Source organism: Dendrobates tinctorius, unplaced genomic scaffold (assembly GCF_039654945.1).
Source record: "Dendrobates tinctorius isolate UK_male_01 unplaced genomic scaffold, ASM3965494v1 ptg000035l, whole genome shotgun sequence".
NCBI classification, from domain to species: Eukaryota; Metazoa; Chordata; class Amphibia; order Anura; family Dendrobatidae; genus Dendrobates; species Dendrobates tinctorius.
The window spans coordinates 5,265,231-5,281,654 of NW_027361703.1; the positions used below are offsets into that span (position 1 = coordinate 5,265,231).

The following is a 16,424-nucleotide window of genomic DNA, read 5'->3' on the forward strand; positions in this document are numbered from 1 at the left end:
GAAAAGCCACTGGTAAGTATAGGACCTTCAAATAGATGTAGGAGAGAGCGGCTTCATAGAGTGACTCTCTGGGCTGGACAGCCCATCGACTTCAGTTCCTTGTGGTTATACAGAGGGATTAGACATTACATGTTACATCTGATCTCTGGGGAACTCAGCAGTTCTACAAACAACTCCTGCTAATAAGGAGGTATTCTAAAGTGGACTAATCTCTAAGTACTTAATGACATAATGCTAACCAATTGTAAAGTGTTTCTGCCTAGTGTTGAGCGCAAGTGCTCACTAATCGAGTTTGCATTGGTGCACTGAGTATGGAAGGAATTGCCTGCTATACACAGGCAATCCCACCATGGTCTTTGACTGTCCAACAGCTGTGACACATGCAGGGCGGGGACTTTAGCATGTGACTCAAAGCAGCTGCGATACTCTGTGCATACCTGAGCACCAGATGCAAACTCAAGTAGTGAGCACTTGCACTCTATGAATTGCTAGCATTTTCATTAAAAAGAAAGATGGCATTCTAATATAAAAAAGAAAATTCCTCATCTTAGACGGTATATTTACTATTTTTTTTATTTATATTTGTTACACAAAGTGGGAGATGTATAAAATCAAGATCAGAGAAAAACTGGAGGAGATACATAGTTCTTGTACAAGGGCAAAGATGTTAGTCTTCATTTCCTCTCAAGCCCTCTTTACCAACTTTGTCTGCCAGATTCTTTAAAAATAAATTGTTACAGTCCGTGTAAATCAAAATGTAATAAATATATGCAGAGAGCACAGCATAAATCAGAAACCAGAATGGACGCTGGTGAAATTTTCCAATTCATGGAGCACCTGTAGAATGAAATAGAATATTACAGGTTAACTGTGCCAACTTATGAAAAATACGCCATCTATGCTGCAAAATAAGTTGCATATATACCGTGTCAATGTTTGGTCTCTTATTCTTCATTTGGTTCAGACACCGGCTAGAAATACTGTACATTTTTTCTACTAAGTGGAACTCTGCATCTTTCATCTTTTTATCCACATATTCATCAAGTGTTTTTTCTTCCTCTTCAATCTCTTCTTTCATCTCAAGCTGAGGGGAACAAAAAAAAAAAAAAAAAAAAACGGCCTTAACCTCTTAAAGACACAGCCAAACTGAACTTTGTAAAAAGAATAAAAAAAAAAAAAAAAAAAAAAAAAATTTAGAAAAAGAATTGTTACCAGTAATACTGGATTCCGCTCCTCATCAAATGGTGCAAGACCAGAAATTATTTCCAACAATACCTAAAAATACAGTATTGAATCAAGTGAGATTTACAAACATATTTAGTCATTACATTTCAGTGATACGTACAAGTATACAATGTATATAGTTGCCAAAGTTATTAAATCCCCATTGCAAATTTGGTTTATTAGAAAAATTTACAAACTTTCTGCTGTCTACAATAAACCAATGAAACAAGAACAATTTAAGTAGCCAACAGAACTAATAAAAACAACTGATTTCTCAAAATCCAAACACAAAATGCCACTTTTAATGACTACTGCAGTCTCTGAATTTTTCAGCCACTCAAGGCAAGCATCTTTATTACTTAAGGGGAATCTTCAGTAGGATCAACCCTCCTAAGCCGTCTAGATGGGCATGTTGTTTATAGAAAGCTGAATAATACGATATTTGGATATCTGCGATCTGATGTTTTATACCAGAGAAAATCTATGTTTTTTCTTATATGTTAGCTGCTCCAGAGTATGGGCTGTTCATTAATCTGCATAGGACTCTGCCCTCAGAGCTTATTTTAAATGAAAGGGGGCGTTATCAGTGCGATATGTAATGACTGATGGTCTACTGTCCCACAATGGTAACACCCACTTTCATTAAAAATGGGCTCTCGAGGCAGATTCTCAAGGAGATCAGTGTTCTGACCATAGATCTAAACAGCTCATTTACATATTAAGAAAATGTGGATTTTTCATGAGCAAGACATCAGATCGCAGATATCAAGGCAACATTTTATTCACTTTTCTATTACGTGCATTCTTAAGTAAACGGCTTATAAGGGTTGATCCTACTGACAGATTACCTTAAATGCAACACCTTTTTGAACTGTTGCAAATATAATGCATAGCAAAAGAACAGCTTTTAGAACTGTTCCTGAGAAATACTAGCCCATTTCTCATGGACAGTGGCCTCTAGTTCACCAACATTCTTGGGTTTGTGTAGTAAAAAGGCTTTCTTCAAATCCCAAGACTTTCTAGGGGTTTAGATCAAGCAGCAACTAACAGTCAATCCAGAATCTTCCAGAGCTTCTGAAACCAAGTTTGGGTGGATTTTGAGGCATGCATGTGATTGTCTTTCAGGAATCTTCAACTTCCACATAAAGGACATGTCATTTCTCTTAGGGCTTGCTGATACTTGCTATCCACATGCTGCAGGTTTCCAGTACCAAAGCAAACAAAGCAGAACCCAATAGATCACCTAGCCAGTACGATGATATTCTGTAGGCAGAGTGGTCTTTTCATTGTACGATTCCTTCTCTAGGCAAACCGCTGATCCAGGTTCAAATTCCACTTCTGTTTCATCACTCCACAGAATAAAAAAACCCAAACATCTGTGACTTATTTTGTATAATTTTTCTTGTGCTTTTTGGTCAGTATAGTAGAACGCTTTGAAGCTCAGGCATTCAGCATTTAGTATGCACCTTACCGTGCAAATTGAAACAAGAGCACCCTGATCTTGCTGTAGGTCTTTTGCTGTCACTTGAGGGTTTTTGATCACATGCTTCCTAAGGAATATGGTAGCTGCCACTGACAGCTTTCTCTTTGTGCCATGCCCACGTAGTATATAGTGTTCATTTAAAGGGAATCTGTCACCCCATTTTTTGACTATAAGCTGCGGCCACCGCCATCATGGGCTTATCTACAGCATTCTGTAATGCTGTAGATAAGCCCATGATGTAACCTGAAAGATAAGAAAAATGAGTTATATTATACTCACCCATGGGAGGACCGGTTTTGGTCCGATGGGTGTAGCGGTCTGGTCCAGTGCCTCCCATCTTCTAATGGTGACGTCCTCTTCTTTGCTTCCCGTTGTGGCTTCTGGGCACTCTGCTCTGCCCTGTTGAGGGAAGAGCAAAGTACTGCAGTGCTCAGGCGCCGGACCAGGTCAGAGAGGTCCGGCGCCTGCGCACTGCAGTACTTTACTCTGCCCTCAACAGGGCAGGTAAAGTACGCCTGCGCCGAAGCTGTGACGGGAAGCAAAGAAGAGAACGTCACCGCTACAAGATGGGAGGCGCCGGACCGCGACACCCATCGGACCAAGACCGGACAGCCCCCCCCGGTGAGTATAATATAACTCGTTTTTCTTCTCTTTCAGGTTACATCGGGGGCTTATCTACAGCATAACAGAATTCTATAGATAAGCCCCTGATGGTGGTGCCAGCAGCTGGTATTCCAAAAATGGGGTGACAGATTCCCTTCAACATTCAACTTGAGAACTATGGTTCTAACTGCAACTCTATGAACACTCAACTTTCAGAAGAACTGGGAGATTTTGGATTGGCTGTAACAGTTTTGTAACTTAAAGCGCATAGAAAATCATTGGTGGGATTTGATAAAGGCAACTGCAGCCTATGAAGAAGGGGCTAATATTCCTCAGGAATGCTGCCAGAAGCTGGCGTCAATCTTGCAGTAGATCATGACAGCCAAAGGGTGTCTACTAAGTACTAAAGACACTTGTCATGTAGAGATTGAGTTCTGAGACTACGGTAGTCAGTAAAAGGAGCACTTTGTGTTGGATTTGGAGAACCCACTTGTTATATGAGTTGTGTTGAGCTATTTACATTGTTCTTAAAAAAAAAAAAAAAAAAAAGAGTAAGTTTTGCTAATACATTTTCAATGAAGGTTGAATTATTTTGATTGCAACTGCATATTATTCATTTATTCGGACACAGTGTGTATTTGATATATTAGTTATCCATATATGTGTATTACGTACTGCCAAACAACCATTATGGTTGCATACATTGGAACATATCTCTGAAGTGGCTATAGCAAAACCCATTAAAAGTGAAGCATGCTACAGTTACTTACCAAGCCAAAGCTGAATATATCAGATTTTATAGTGACCTCTCCCCGTAGGGCCTCTGGAGCCATGTATGCTGTTGTGCCAACAATTCTTTCTGTCATCATGGTTCGTGCTAGATGTCCAGTAGCTCTCGCAAGACCAAAGTCAGAGATTTTGGGGGTAAAATTATCATCCAGGAGAATATTTGCACTTAAAGAAAAATAAAAAAATCCATTGCTCTATAATGAAACTATTTAATTTAAATAATTTTCATGTAAATATTTGATTCCTTATTTTAATTTCGTTGGGATAATCACCAACCTCTTAATGTCTCTATGGACGTGTTCATTTTCATGTAAATATTTGATTCCTTGTGCTGTTCCCAACATAATATTACATCTCCTACTCCAGGATAGTGGAGCTGTGCCATTCTGGAAGAACAAGAAAAGGAGTTTCATACATGTCAGGCGCCAACTGTACTTCTACTCAGAAAGAATAACATAATAGCCACTCACCAGACAAGCCAGTCGGTCCAGTAGAGAACCATTAGACATGTAAGTGTAAACCAAGCAGTAATTGTCACCATCATTGGAGAAGCCGAGTAACTTCACAATGTTCTCATGATGACATCTAGAGAGTTATTAAATTAAATGTAAGTATTAATAGGTTTAAAATACCCTGTTGATGAATAACACAAGGAAACCTAGAAAAGTTGTACTATACAGTACTGTGTCAGCAGTCTGCATTATGAATATCTAGTGAAAGCACCACATACATGAACCCCGCCTTAGGGCACTGGTATATCATTAACACAAAACTGAAAATAAAGATTAAACAACAACCATAAGAAGGATTTCATCAACCAAATAAGGTATCATTGTAATCAGTATAACGGCGCCGACCTGACACTGTCTGTAGGTTACTATGCACAATCCTGCTATCAGGGGCCCAATAACCCCTTTACCCCCAAGGGTGGTTTGTCTTTTAATGGCCGGGCCAATTTTTACAATTCTGACCACTGTCGCTTTATGAGGTAATAACTCTGGAACGCTTCCAAGGATCCCCGTGATTCTGACAGTATTTCCTCGTGACATATTGTACTTCATGTTAGTGGTAACATTTCGTTGATATGACTTGCGTTTGTGAAAAAAAGGATATTTGGCGAGAATTTTCAAAATTTTGCAATTTTCCAACTTTGAATTTTTATGCCCTTAAATCACAGAGATATGTCACATAAAATACTTAATCAGTAACATTTCCAACATGTCTACTTTAGCACAATTTTGGAACCAATTTTTTTTGTTTGTTAGTTAGTTATAAGGGTTAAAAGTTGACCAGCGATTTCTCATTTTTACACCACTTTTTTTTTTTTTTTAGGGACCACATCACATTTGAAGTCACTTTTCGAGGGCTGTATATGATAGAAGATACCCAAAAGTGACACCATTCTAAAAACTGCACCGCTTAAGGCGCTCAAAACCAAATTCAAGAAGTTTATTAACCCTTCAGGTGCTTCGCAGGAATTTTTGGAATGTTAAAAAAAAAAAAAAAATAAACTTTTTTCACAAAAATTTACTTCAGTTCCAATCTTTTTATATTACCAAGGGGAACAGGAGAAAATGGACCCCAAAAGATGTTGTACAATTTGTCCTGAGTACGTTGATACCCCATATATGCAGGTAAATGAGGTACATATATGCAGGTAATGAGCGCCGTTTGACTTTCTCAACAAAAAATTGGCTGAAATTGAGATCGGACGCCATGTCGCGTTTGGAGAGCCCTTGATGTGCCTAAATAGTGGAAACCCCCCACAAGTGACACCATGTTGGAAACTAGACCCCCTAAGTAACTTATCTAGATGTGTGGTGAGCAATTGAACCCCCAAGTGCTTCACAGAAGTTTATAACGTAGAGCCATTTTTTTCCCACAAAAAATCATCTTTTCGCCCCCAATTTTTTATTTTACCAAGGGTAACAGGAGAAATTGGACCCCAAAAGATGTTGTGCAATTTCTCTTGAGAGCACTGATACCCCATATGTAGGGGAATATTACTTTTGAGGCACAGTGCAAAACTCATAAGGGAAGAGGCACCATATTGGAGTTCAGATTTTGCTGGTATAATTTGAGGGTGCCATGTCACATTGGCAGAAACCCCCTATAATATGGTCTCAAATTTTCTTTTCTCTGTGGGCGTCTGATCCAAAGACATGGATTACGGAGTGGGACAGAACGACAGACAGGTATGGTATATTGTTTTTTTATGTTAGTTTTATTACAGGAGAAAGAGGGCTTCGGTGGAATAGGCGTTTGGCGAGTATAACTGTTATTTTTAAACAAAAGTAAAACTGTTTTGTTTTATTTCTAATAAAATACTTTATTTTGACTGTGTCTTTATTTACCATGTAACTATAGGATTAGTAATAGATAGCCATCGCTACAGGGCTAGTGGGAAAAGTCAGGCAAAGTGCCAGAATTGGCGCATCTAATAGATGTGTCTTTTCTAGGCAAGTACGGGCTGCTATTTTTAGGCTGGGGGGGCCATATCCATGGCCCCTTACCAGCCTGAGAATACCAACCCCCAGATGTGAGCTTTAGCAAGGCTGGTCGTCAAAAATTGGGGGGACACCTTGCCATTTTTTAAATTATTTAAATAATTTACCCCTTTATTTTTGATAACCAGCCTTGCTGAAGATGACAGCTGAGGTTTGCAGCCCCCAGCTGTGAGTTTTGCCTGACTGATTATAAAAAATACAGGGGGACCCATGCCATTTTTTTCCTTTATTGTATTTTATGCATTAGAAGACGCAATTTTTTCCCCCAAATTTGGGGGGGAAAATGGGGGTGCGTCGTATAATGCGTATATACCTCACCGGTACTATTGCTGCAGGCTGGGATGAGGGAGTGCCTTGAGGTGTCCGGCGGTGCTGCTGGGGTCTCGAATGCTGCGGGGGGGGGGCTCTGCCGACATTTCGTGAAAGGCTAGAGCCCCCTGCAGTTCCATGGTTTATGGTGCGGCGGACTCTGGGAAAATGGCCGCTGTGGGGTGGCGCATGCACGGATGGAGATCTCGGCATTAAAATCTCGAGAGATGAGGTTTCAGCGCTGAAATCTCATCTCCCGAGATCTTGATGCCAAGATCTCCATCTGCATGTGCGCCGCCCGCCATTTTCCCCAGAGTCCACCGTACAGGAAGCCACGGAACTGCGGGGGGCTCTGGCCTTTCACAAAATGTCATCAGAGGCCCCCCCATAGCAGCGGACACCCCAGTAACACCACCGGAGACCTGGGCAGCAGCGTTGGTCATCAGCAGCAGCACACTGCATATCGGACACCCCCTCATCCCAGCCTGCAGCATTACACTACTTCTGCTTCCTCCAGCAGCGACCCTGGGACCCCGCTTCACCGCAGCCACCACCCCCGGTAAGAAATAAGACGCATGGATTATAAAAAGCACCACCATTTTACAAAAAAAAAAATAAATTGTTCCTATTTTTCTCCTCAAAATTTGGGGTGCGTCTTATAATCTGGAAAATACAGTATTTATATATAGCGCAGGTGGCGGCTGATGAATACCTCCATCAGCCACCGCCTGCTGTCACTTATTAGCAGCAGCAGGGGTATGAAGGGAGTAATAGTTCCATCAGCCGCTGCCTGCTGTCTCTGATCTTTTAAATGTAACTCATCATTCTCCCCTGCTCGCGCCGATCGCTGGCAGAGCAGGGGAGAATGATGAGAGCAGTGTTCAGCACCCGGCGCCAGAGAACAGCTCTTAAGCAACGCTTCTTCATTGGTGCCCGTCCGTGTGGTACTGATGCGGCACACGCATGCCACACGTGTGCCGCAAGTATTACACAGACGCTGACATCTCCAGTTCCGGAAATATCAGGACGTGTGAAAAACGCCTTATAGCAGATTTTTATGTTTGGCTGCTGTAAAAGACGCTTTTTATTGCAAAAAGTAGTTTTTGTATCACCATAATTTGAGAGATATAGTTTTTCAATATTTCAGCCCACAGAGTCATGTGAGGTCTCGTTTTTTGCGGGACGATCTGACGTTTTTAGTGGTACAATTTTAGGGCACATGACAATTTTAGGATCACTTTCGATTCCGATTTTTGGGAGGCAGAATGAACAAAAGCCAGCAATACATTAATTTCTTTTTTTTTTTTTTTTTGGGGGGGGGTTATACCGTTCCGAGTGAGGTAAAATTGATAAAGCAGTTTTAATCTTCGGGTCAGTACGGTTACAGCGATACCTAATTTTTTTTTTTTTTTTATGTTTTGGCACTTTTATACAATAAGAACAATTTTATATAAAAAAATTATTTTTACATCGCTTTATTCTGATAGCTATAACTTTTACTTTATTTTCCCGCTGATGGAGATGTATGGCAGCTTGTTTTTTGCGGGACAAGATGACGTTGTCAGTGGTACTGTTTATTTATATCCGTCTTTTCGATTGCGTGTTATTCCACTTCTTTGTTTGGCGGTATGATGATAAAGCATTGTTTTTTGCCTTGTTTTTTATTTTTTTATGGTGTTCACTAAAGGGGTTAACTAGTGGGACAGTTTTATAGGTCGGGCATTGCGGAAGCGGTGATACCGAATGTGTACTTTTATTGTTTAGATTTTTTTTCAAATATTTATTTAGTGATATATTTTATTATTTTTGATTTATTTTACAATTATTTAAAAATGTATTTTGTGCAGGCTGATCACTTCTATAGCATATATTTGAAGCAGCATCTGCATGCCATAGAAGCCGTCAGCTCTGCACTAACAGAGAGTCTTGTTGATCATGCACTGTGCATGATAAGCAAGTTTGTTAGGTCTGGTGACCCAGATGTCATCATGACGACATCGGGTCACCATGGCAACGATCAGGATCCCGCATCACGCTGCAGGGTCTACGATACAAAGGCAGAGGGGCTGTCTGTCTTCTGCCGGCTTCAGGAATGATGTGATTGTGTTCGATTGCAGCATTTCGGGGGTTAAAATGCTGGGAGCGGTCTGTGACCACTCCTGGCGCCTAGTGCCGGATGTCAGCTGTCAGAATCAGTGGACACCTGGTGGCGATCGCCCGCGCACCCTCCCCTCTCCGTTTGTGCCGGCGATCGCGATCACTTAATATTCCATCCCTGGTCTAAAATTACCCCAGGTCACATGGATGGAATATTACGTCTGATGTCAGAAAGGGATTAAAGATGTTTGGAACAACCTCCTCATGAGTTTCATCAAAAGCTATGTGAGTGTAACTAGAAGAACTGATGCTATTTGAAAGGCACGGTCACATCAAATACCGATTTAATTTAGATTTCACTTTTGTTTATTCACCGTTTATTATTAAAATTAAAACTTGACACCTCTATCTTTAAATGCATTCTTACTTAAGCATTTTTTCCACACCTGCCTATAACTTTTGTACAGTACTTTACCTTTATTACCCCTGCAAAATAGTAAGGGAATTAAGGAAGGTGCGCATTCAGCAAGGTAGATTGTGTTGGCTGGACAGGACTAAGTCCAACTAAACAATAGGAGAAACAGCCGCACTCATAGGTGAATGCAAAATGTGCGAAATTTTATTTACAGTGGTCACCACACTAGAAATATAACATAAATAGATGATTCTGAAGATAGCAGAAAGCAAGCAACGTTTTGACCCAATCCTGAGTCTTTTTCAAGCATTGCTATTGTGGTAGGCAACCAGGGGTAAGTGCCGCGGAATTCAGGGCTGTGGAGTCGGTAAGCCAAACCTGCGACTCCGACTCCTCAATTTCCCTTACACCGACTCCCACATATATTGCTTATATTTAAGTTGAAAATTTATTGTAGTACAATGTGAACATCAGACATTTAATCATTTCTATGATCCAATAATCAAGATATTTAGATAGAACATAATATCTATTTATTGGAATACAACTTTAGAACAAAAAACTGTAATAAATTGTAAATATGTAATACACTGTATAATATCGATTACATACAGACGGTACAGACCAAAGTTTGGACACACCTTCTCATTCAAAGAGTTTTCTTTATTTTCATGACTATGAAAATTGTAGATTTACTCTGAAGGCATCAAAACAATGAATTAACACATGTGGAATTATATAATTAACAAAAAAGTGTGAAACTGAAAATATGTCATATTCTAGGTCCTTCAAAGTAGCCACCTTTTGCTTTGATTACTGCTTTGCACACTCTTGACATTCTCTTGATGAGCTTCAAGAGGTAGTCACTGGAAATGGTCTTCCAACAGTCTTGAAGGAGTTCCCAGAGATGCTTAGCACTTGTTGACCCTTTTGCCTTCACTCTGCGGTCCAGCTCACCCCAAACCATCTCGATTGGGTTCAGGTCTGGTGTCTGTGGAGGCCAGGTCATCTGGTGTAGCACCCCACCACTCTCCTTCTTGGTCAAATAGCCCTTACACAGCCTGGAGATGTGTCTGAGGTCATTGTCCTGTTGAAAAATAAATGATGGTCCAACTAAACACAAACCGGATGGAATAGCATGCCGCTGCAAGATGCTGTGGTAGCCATGCTGGTTCAGTATGCCTTCAATTTTGAATAAATCCCCAACAGTGTCACCAACAAAGCACCCCCACACCATCTCACCTCCTCCTCCATGCTTCACGGTGGGAACCAGGCATGTAGAGTCCATCCGTTCACCTTTTCTGCGTCGCACAAAGACATGGTGGTTGGAACCAAAGATCTCAAATTTGGACTCATCAGACCAAAGCACAGATTTCCACTGGTCTAATGTCCATTCCTTGTGTTCTTTAGCCCAAACAAGTCTCTTCTGCTTGTTGTCTGTCCTTAGCAGTGGTTTCCTAGCAGCTATTTTACCATGAAGGCCTGCTGCACAAAGTCTCCTCTTAACAGTTGTTGTAGAGATGTGTCTGCTGCTAGAACTCTGTGTGGCATTGACCTGGTCTCTAATCTGAGCTGCTGTTAACCTGCAATTTCTGAGGCTGGTGACTCGGATGAACTTATCCTCCGCAGCAGAGGTGACTTTTGGTCTTCCTTTCCTGGGGCGGTCCTCATGTGAGCCAGTTTCTTTGTAGTGCTTGATGTTTTTTGCCACTGCACTTGTGTACACTTCCAAAGTTTTCCCAATTTTTCGGACTGACTGACCTTCATTTCTTAAAGTAATGAGGGCCACTCATTTTTCTTTACTTAGCTGCTTTTTTCTTGCCATAATACAAATTCTAACAGTCTATTCAGTAGGACTATCACCTGTGTATCCACCAGACTTCTGCACAACACAACTGATGGTCCCAACCTCATTTATAAGGCAAGAAATCCCACTTATTAAACCTGACAGGGCACACCTGTGAAGTGAAAACCATTTCTGGTGACTACCTCTTGAAGCTCATCAAGAGAATGCCAAGAGTGTGCAAAGCAGAAATCAAAGCAAAAGGTGGCTACTTTGAAGAACCTAGAATATAAGACATACAGTATTTTCAGTTGTTTCACACTTTTTTGTTAATTCATAGTTTTGGTGCCTTCAGAGTGAATCTACAATTTTCATAGTCATGAAAATAAAGAAAATATAGTCATGAAAGTCATTGTCATGAAAATATACAGTACAGGCCAAATCAAACTTTTGGCCTGTACTATATATATATATATATATATATATATATATATATATATATATATATATATATATATATATATATATATATATATATATATACATACATACATACACACACACACACAGTATATAAACCGCATATGTATAAAATATATATATATATATATATATATATATATACATACATATATACATATATATACACACACACACGCACAAATACACACACACATTCACACACACTATGACTTATCTCGGCTAAGATAAAGCCTAGATCCTCAGGCTACATTCACGCTATGGGCGTAGCCGGGATCAAACCTGGGGGGGGGGGGGGGGCAGAACCTCATACTGTTCTGCAGAATTTCATACTTCACACCTCAGCTGCTTCAGAACCTCATACTGCACACCCCTACACTTGAAAATAAAGCCTGCACCTTAAGAAGATGTGGTGGTGAATGCAGTCTATTTATTCGAACTATCAATTGATGTTGATGTGTTACTGAAGATGAGCAATACCTGTCCTGGGCGTCCTTTTGGGCAGCTATGAGGTGTACCTAACTGGTGCTAAAAAAAAAAAAAAAAGGAGTGTTAGTCTGTGTGCTATCCGGCTTTCATTCTTTTTGGTACAGATATGATATGGATAGACAGATATGGATAAATGCTTTTGCTATTGAAAACATTAGCTATGAGCTCAAAAACCATTCAGGTGATGCCGTTTTTTAAAAAGCTGATCTGCTTTTGCAACTGAAAAACGTATACTCAAAAAACGCAGGAAAAACGCTGTGTGTGAATGTAGCCTTAGATCAGGAATAGAACAGCCATTTATAGGACATTTCATAACTTTCCCAAATTCCTATGAAAAAATATTCAGCACATTCTGCATTGAACTACTGTACCCAATTTATTATATATTTTAGGAGTCGGTCCATTTTATACAGTCTCCAACTCCACCAAAATGAGCACCGACTCCGACTCCACGACTCCGACTCCACAGCCCTGGCGGAATTCCTTCAATGCTTATGGATCGTGCGGCTCATTGCCAGAGGGTAGAGGTTCCCTGTGGTGTGCTGCAAACTAGACTGAAAAAAATTACAACAGTGCGTTCCTATGACTAAAGGCCCTTTTACATTTAGCGATGCACCAGCGATCCGACCAGCCGTCCGACCCGGTCAGGATCGCTGGTGCATCGCTAAATGATCGCTAGTGAGCTGTCACACAGGCAGACCTCACAGCGATGCAGCAGCGACGCAGCGCACGATACCCACCTTTCACACACAGCGATCCTGACGTCCTCCCACCCGCCTCCACGCGTCGCTCGTCGTCACAGCAGGAAGCCCCAGCAGGAAGCTGACGAGGAGAAATGGAGCCGGATATTCTCGCGCGATCAGCGATGGGACAGCGGGGGAGCCGGTCGGAGGTAAGTATCACACATAGCGATATCGCTAGCAAGATCGCTATAACGTCACAAAATCGGTGACGATATAGCGATATCGCTATGTGTAAAACCCCCTCAAGCAATAGGATATACTGGATATTAATACTCCAATATTCCCAGTGCACATATTAGACTATTCAAGATGAATGTTACTCAAACTATTGTGATTAATATTTAATAATTCAAACTAGCCATAATTAGAAAAAAGTAAGCCATGGTATGAGCCGTAAGGAGAAGCAACCAAATGTGTTCAAAACACCACAAATGAAAACAAAATTAAAAAGTGAAATTCCAGCCGAAAATAAAACACCAACTTTTACCTATTTCTTTTTAATGCACATAATGTACTTCAAAATAACTATCCCAAGGTAGCAAAAGAAATAAAACAAATACATTTGTATAAAACAATGCACAATGTCTTAAGAGAAACATATCCCATTAATATTGAATTGTGTAGATACACACACATACTTTTAAAACATGCCATGGAGTACATTTATGAAGAGTATGATTGCAAGAGCAAACTTTCTCCTCTAAGTGTGCTTTCACATTGCGTTCTGTGTCCCAGTCGGGGCATACATCCAAAATCCCACGCAAAACAGGTTCCGGACGCATATGCCGACGGTGCCAATAGACTGCAATAGTGACAGCAGAGCGAAAGTGCACTCTACCGTGCACTTTTTTGGGAGTGTACATCTACAGGAGGCCATTGCACCACTGCCATCTATTGGCCCCATCAGCGCATGCATCCAGGCCCAGTTTTGTGGGGGGGATTTCGGACGCATGCCCTAACGGGGACACAGAACGCAATGTGAAAGCACCCTAACATACTAGTTTGCAATCTGAAGTGCTCACTGCAATCATTCAATTGGATTACTACAAATATGCTACATGTCATACAATAAAAAAAAAATCATGTAAAACGATGATACTATAAAATTAAAGGGATTGTCCAGGTTCATAGAAAAACTGCTCTCAGGCTGGATCTGCTTCGGCATATTAAAATTCCCTGCTGCCCCAGAGCCACCTATCTCTGCTATTGTTTGTTTACAGGGCTGCGGTGGTAATGACCCATCTACAGCATGTGACCACTGCAACTAGTCACTGGGCTCAGAAATCATGGCAACATAGACAGCACAAGTTCGCTAAACTCAGTTGTTTTCAATGAAACCAGAAAACACAAACAATAACAAGCAGTTGGAAGAAAAATACAGGAAGAATAAGACAAAACCGTGAGAGCAATGCAGCCATATATATATAACCATAAATACTTTAAGGAATCATTTAAACTACCGTACTGTATACACAGAAGTAGTATTGGTTACATGTACTCACCGAGCCATTGTTTTTATTTCCTGTTCAAACTGATCTTTAAGGTCCTGTAAACTTGCATCAGCAATCTGCGAAAATTAGACAAGTACGCATTGAGGAGGACTTGTCACTTGCTCAAAAAAAAGGAGATTTTTGTGTACTCACCGTAAAATCTCTCTTAGCCTCTAATTGGGGGACACAGAACCGTGGGTGTATGCTGCTGTCCACTAGGAGGCGACACTATGAATAATCTGAAAAAGATTAACTTTGGCTCCTTCTCTACAGTATACACCCCTGGACGGCGTCAGCCTTCTCCAGTTTTGTGCAAAAGCATTAGGAGGAACGTAACACAAATAACATAACCATGCATGTAATAAGGCCATTATGTACGAGCTCAAAGAACAATATGAGAACTCAACTAACAACCGCCCATAAGGGCAACAGGGTGGGAGCTGTGTCCCCCAATTAGAGGCTAAGAGAAAGAGATTTTACGGCGAGTACACAAAAATCTCCTTACTCTGTCGCCTCATTGGGGGACACAGAACTGTGGGACGTCCCAAAGCAGTCCCTGTGTGGGAAGCAATGGACGAATATTGTGCTGACAGGCCCCTAAACTTGGGGTATTGCCGCATGCAGAACCCGTCTACCCAGGCCCGCATCGGCTGAGGACTGGGTATGCACTCTGTAGTGTTTTGTAAACGCGTGCAGGCTAGTCCAAGTGGCCGCCCTACACACTTGTTAAGCCGAGGCTTGGTGCCGAATGGCCCAGGAGGCTCCTACCGCCCGCGTAGAGTGTGCCGTGATACCGGCCGGAAGAGGAGAATTGTTAAGGCGGTAAGCCTCTTGTATGGTGGACTTAATCCACCTGGCAAGGGTGGCTTTGGAAGCTGGTAGACCTTTGCGCACGCCTTCCGGAAGGAAAAGTGAATCAGACCTCCGGAAGGGAGCAGTCCTAGATACGTATATACGCGATGCCCTGACAAGGTCAAGCGTATGCAGAGCCTTCTCCACTCTATGAACCGGGCAAAGAGATGGCAGTGAGATTTCCTCATTGAGGTGGAAACTGGACACAACCTTCGGAAGGAAGGATGGGACTGTACGGAGAACCACCTTGTCCTGGTGGAAAGCCAGGAAGGGTCGTCTGCAGGAAAGTGCTGAAGTTCGGACACCCTGCTTAGCGAGGTGATTGTCACCAAAAAGACAACTTTCTGTGATAGAAGGCGGAGTGAGACCTCCTTAAGGGTTTCGAAAGGAGGTGCCTGCAGTGCTGTCAGGGCCAGGTTGAGGTCCCACGTCTCCAATGGAAGTTTGTAGGGGGGAACCAATCGGGAAACCCCTTGGAGAAAAGTCCTCACTTGCGGCTTGTTAGCAATGCGCCTCTGAAAGAGCACTGAGAGCGCTGACACCTGGCTCTTAAGCGAGCCGAGGGGTAGCCTGGCGTCTAGGCCCGATTGAAGGAAACCAAGAACTTTTGGGAGAGAGTAGGGGAGTGGAATCTGTCCACTCGATTCGCTCCAGGTACGGTAGTAAATCTTGGCGGAAGCTGGCTTCCGTGCCCTGATCATGGTTTTAATAACGTCCGGTGTAAAACCTGCCTGGGTTAGAACCCAGGTCTCAATGGCCACGCCGTCAAATTGAGAGCCCCGGAGTTGATGGTAGAACGGGCCTTGTGACAGAAGGTCGGGACGGATGGGAAGACGCCAGGGGGCATCTGCTGTGAGTTGTACGACGTCGGCGTACCATGTACGCCTGGGCCAGTCTGGCGCGATCAGGATGGTTGGGACTCCTTTTGTTTGATTTTCCTCAGGACTCTGGAGATCAGGGGGAGGGGTGGAAAGATGTACAGAAGCTGGAACTGGGTCCAGTCCTGAACCAGGGCATCTGCACCGAGCGACCTTGGATCGCGCATCCTGGCCATGAAATTGGGGACCTTGGCATTGAGATGGGATGCCATTAGGTCCACGTCCGGGGTCCCCCAGCGATGACAGATCTGACGAAAGATTTCGGGATGGAGAGACCACTCC

General features: G+C 42.1%; 1 protein-coding gene across 1 annotated transcript in view; it reads right to left on the reverse strand.

Moving 5' to 3' along the window:
* Nucleotides 1-557: 557 nt before the first annotated feature.
* IRAK4 (interleukin 1 receptor associated kinase 4) overlaps nucleotides 558-16,424 on the reverse strand; it is a 77,641-nt gene continuing 61,774 nt past the window's right edge. The window contains exons 6-12 of the mRNA XM_073573239.1: nucleotides 14,425-14,489; nucleotides 4,570-4,684; nucleotides 4,376-4,485; nucleotides 4,081-4,264; nucleotides 1,213-1,275; nucleotides 926-1,084; nucleotides 558-837 (exon numbers count right to left, since the gene is read on the reverse strand). Coding sequence (XP_073429340.1) covers nucleotides 790-837; nucleotides 926-1,084; nucleotides 1,213-1,275; nucleotides 4,081-4,264; nucleotides 4,376-4,485; nucleotides 4,570-4,684; nucleotides 14,425-14,489 — 744 coding nt within the window. The 3' untranslated portion in view covers nucleotides 558-789. The remainder of the gene's footprint in view (nucleotides 838-925; nucleotides 1,085-1,212; nucleotides 1,276-4,080; nucleotides 4,265-4,375; nucleotides 4,486-4,569; nucleotides 4,685-14,424; nucleotides 14,490-16,424) is intronic.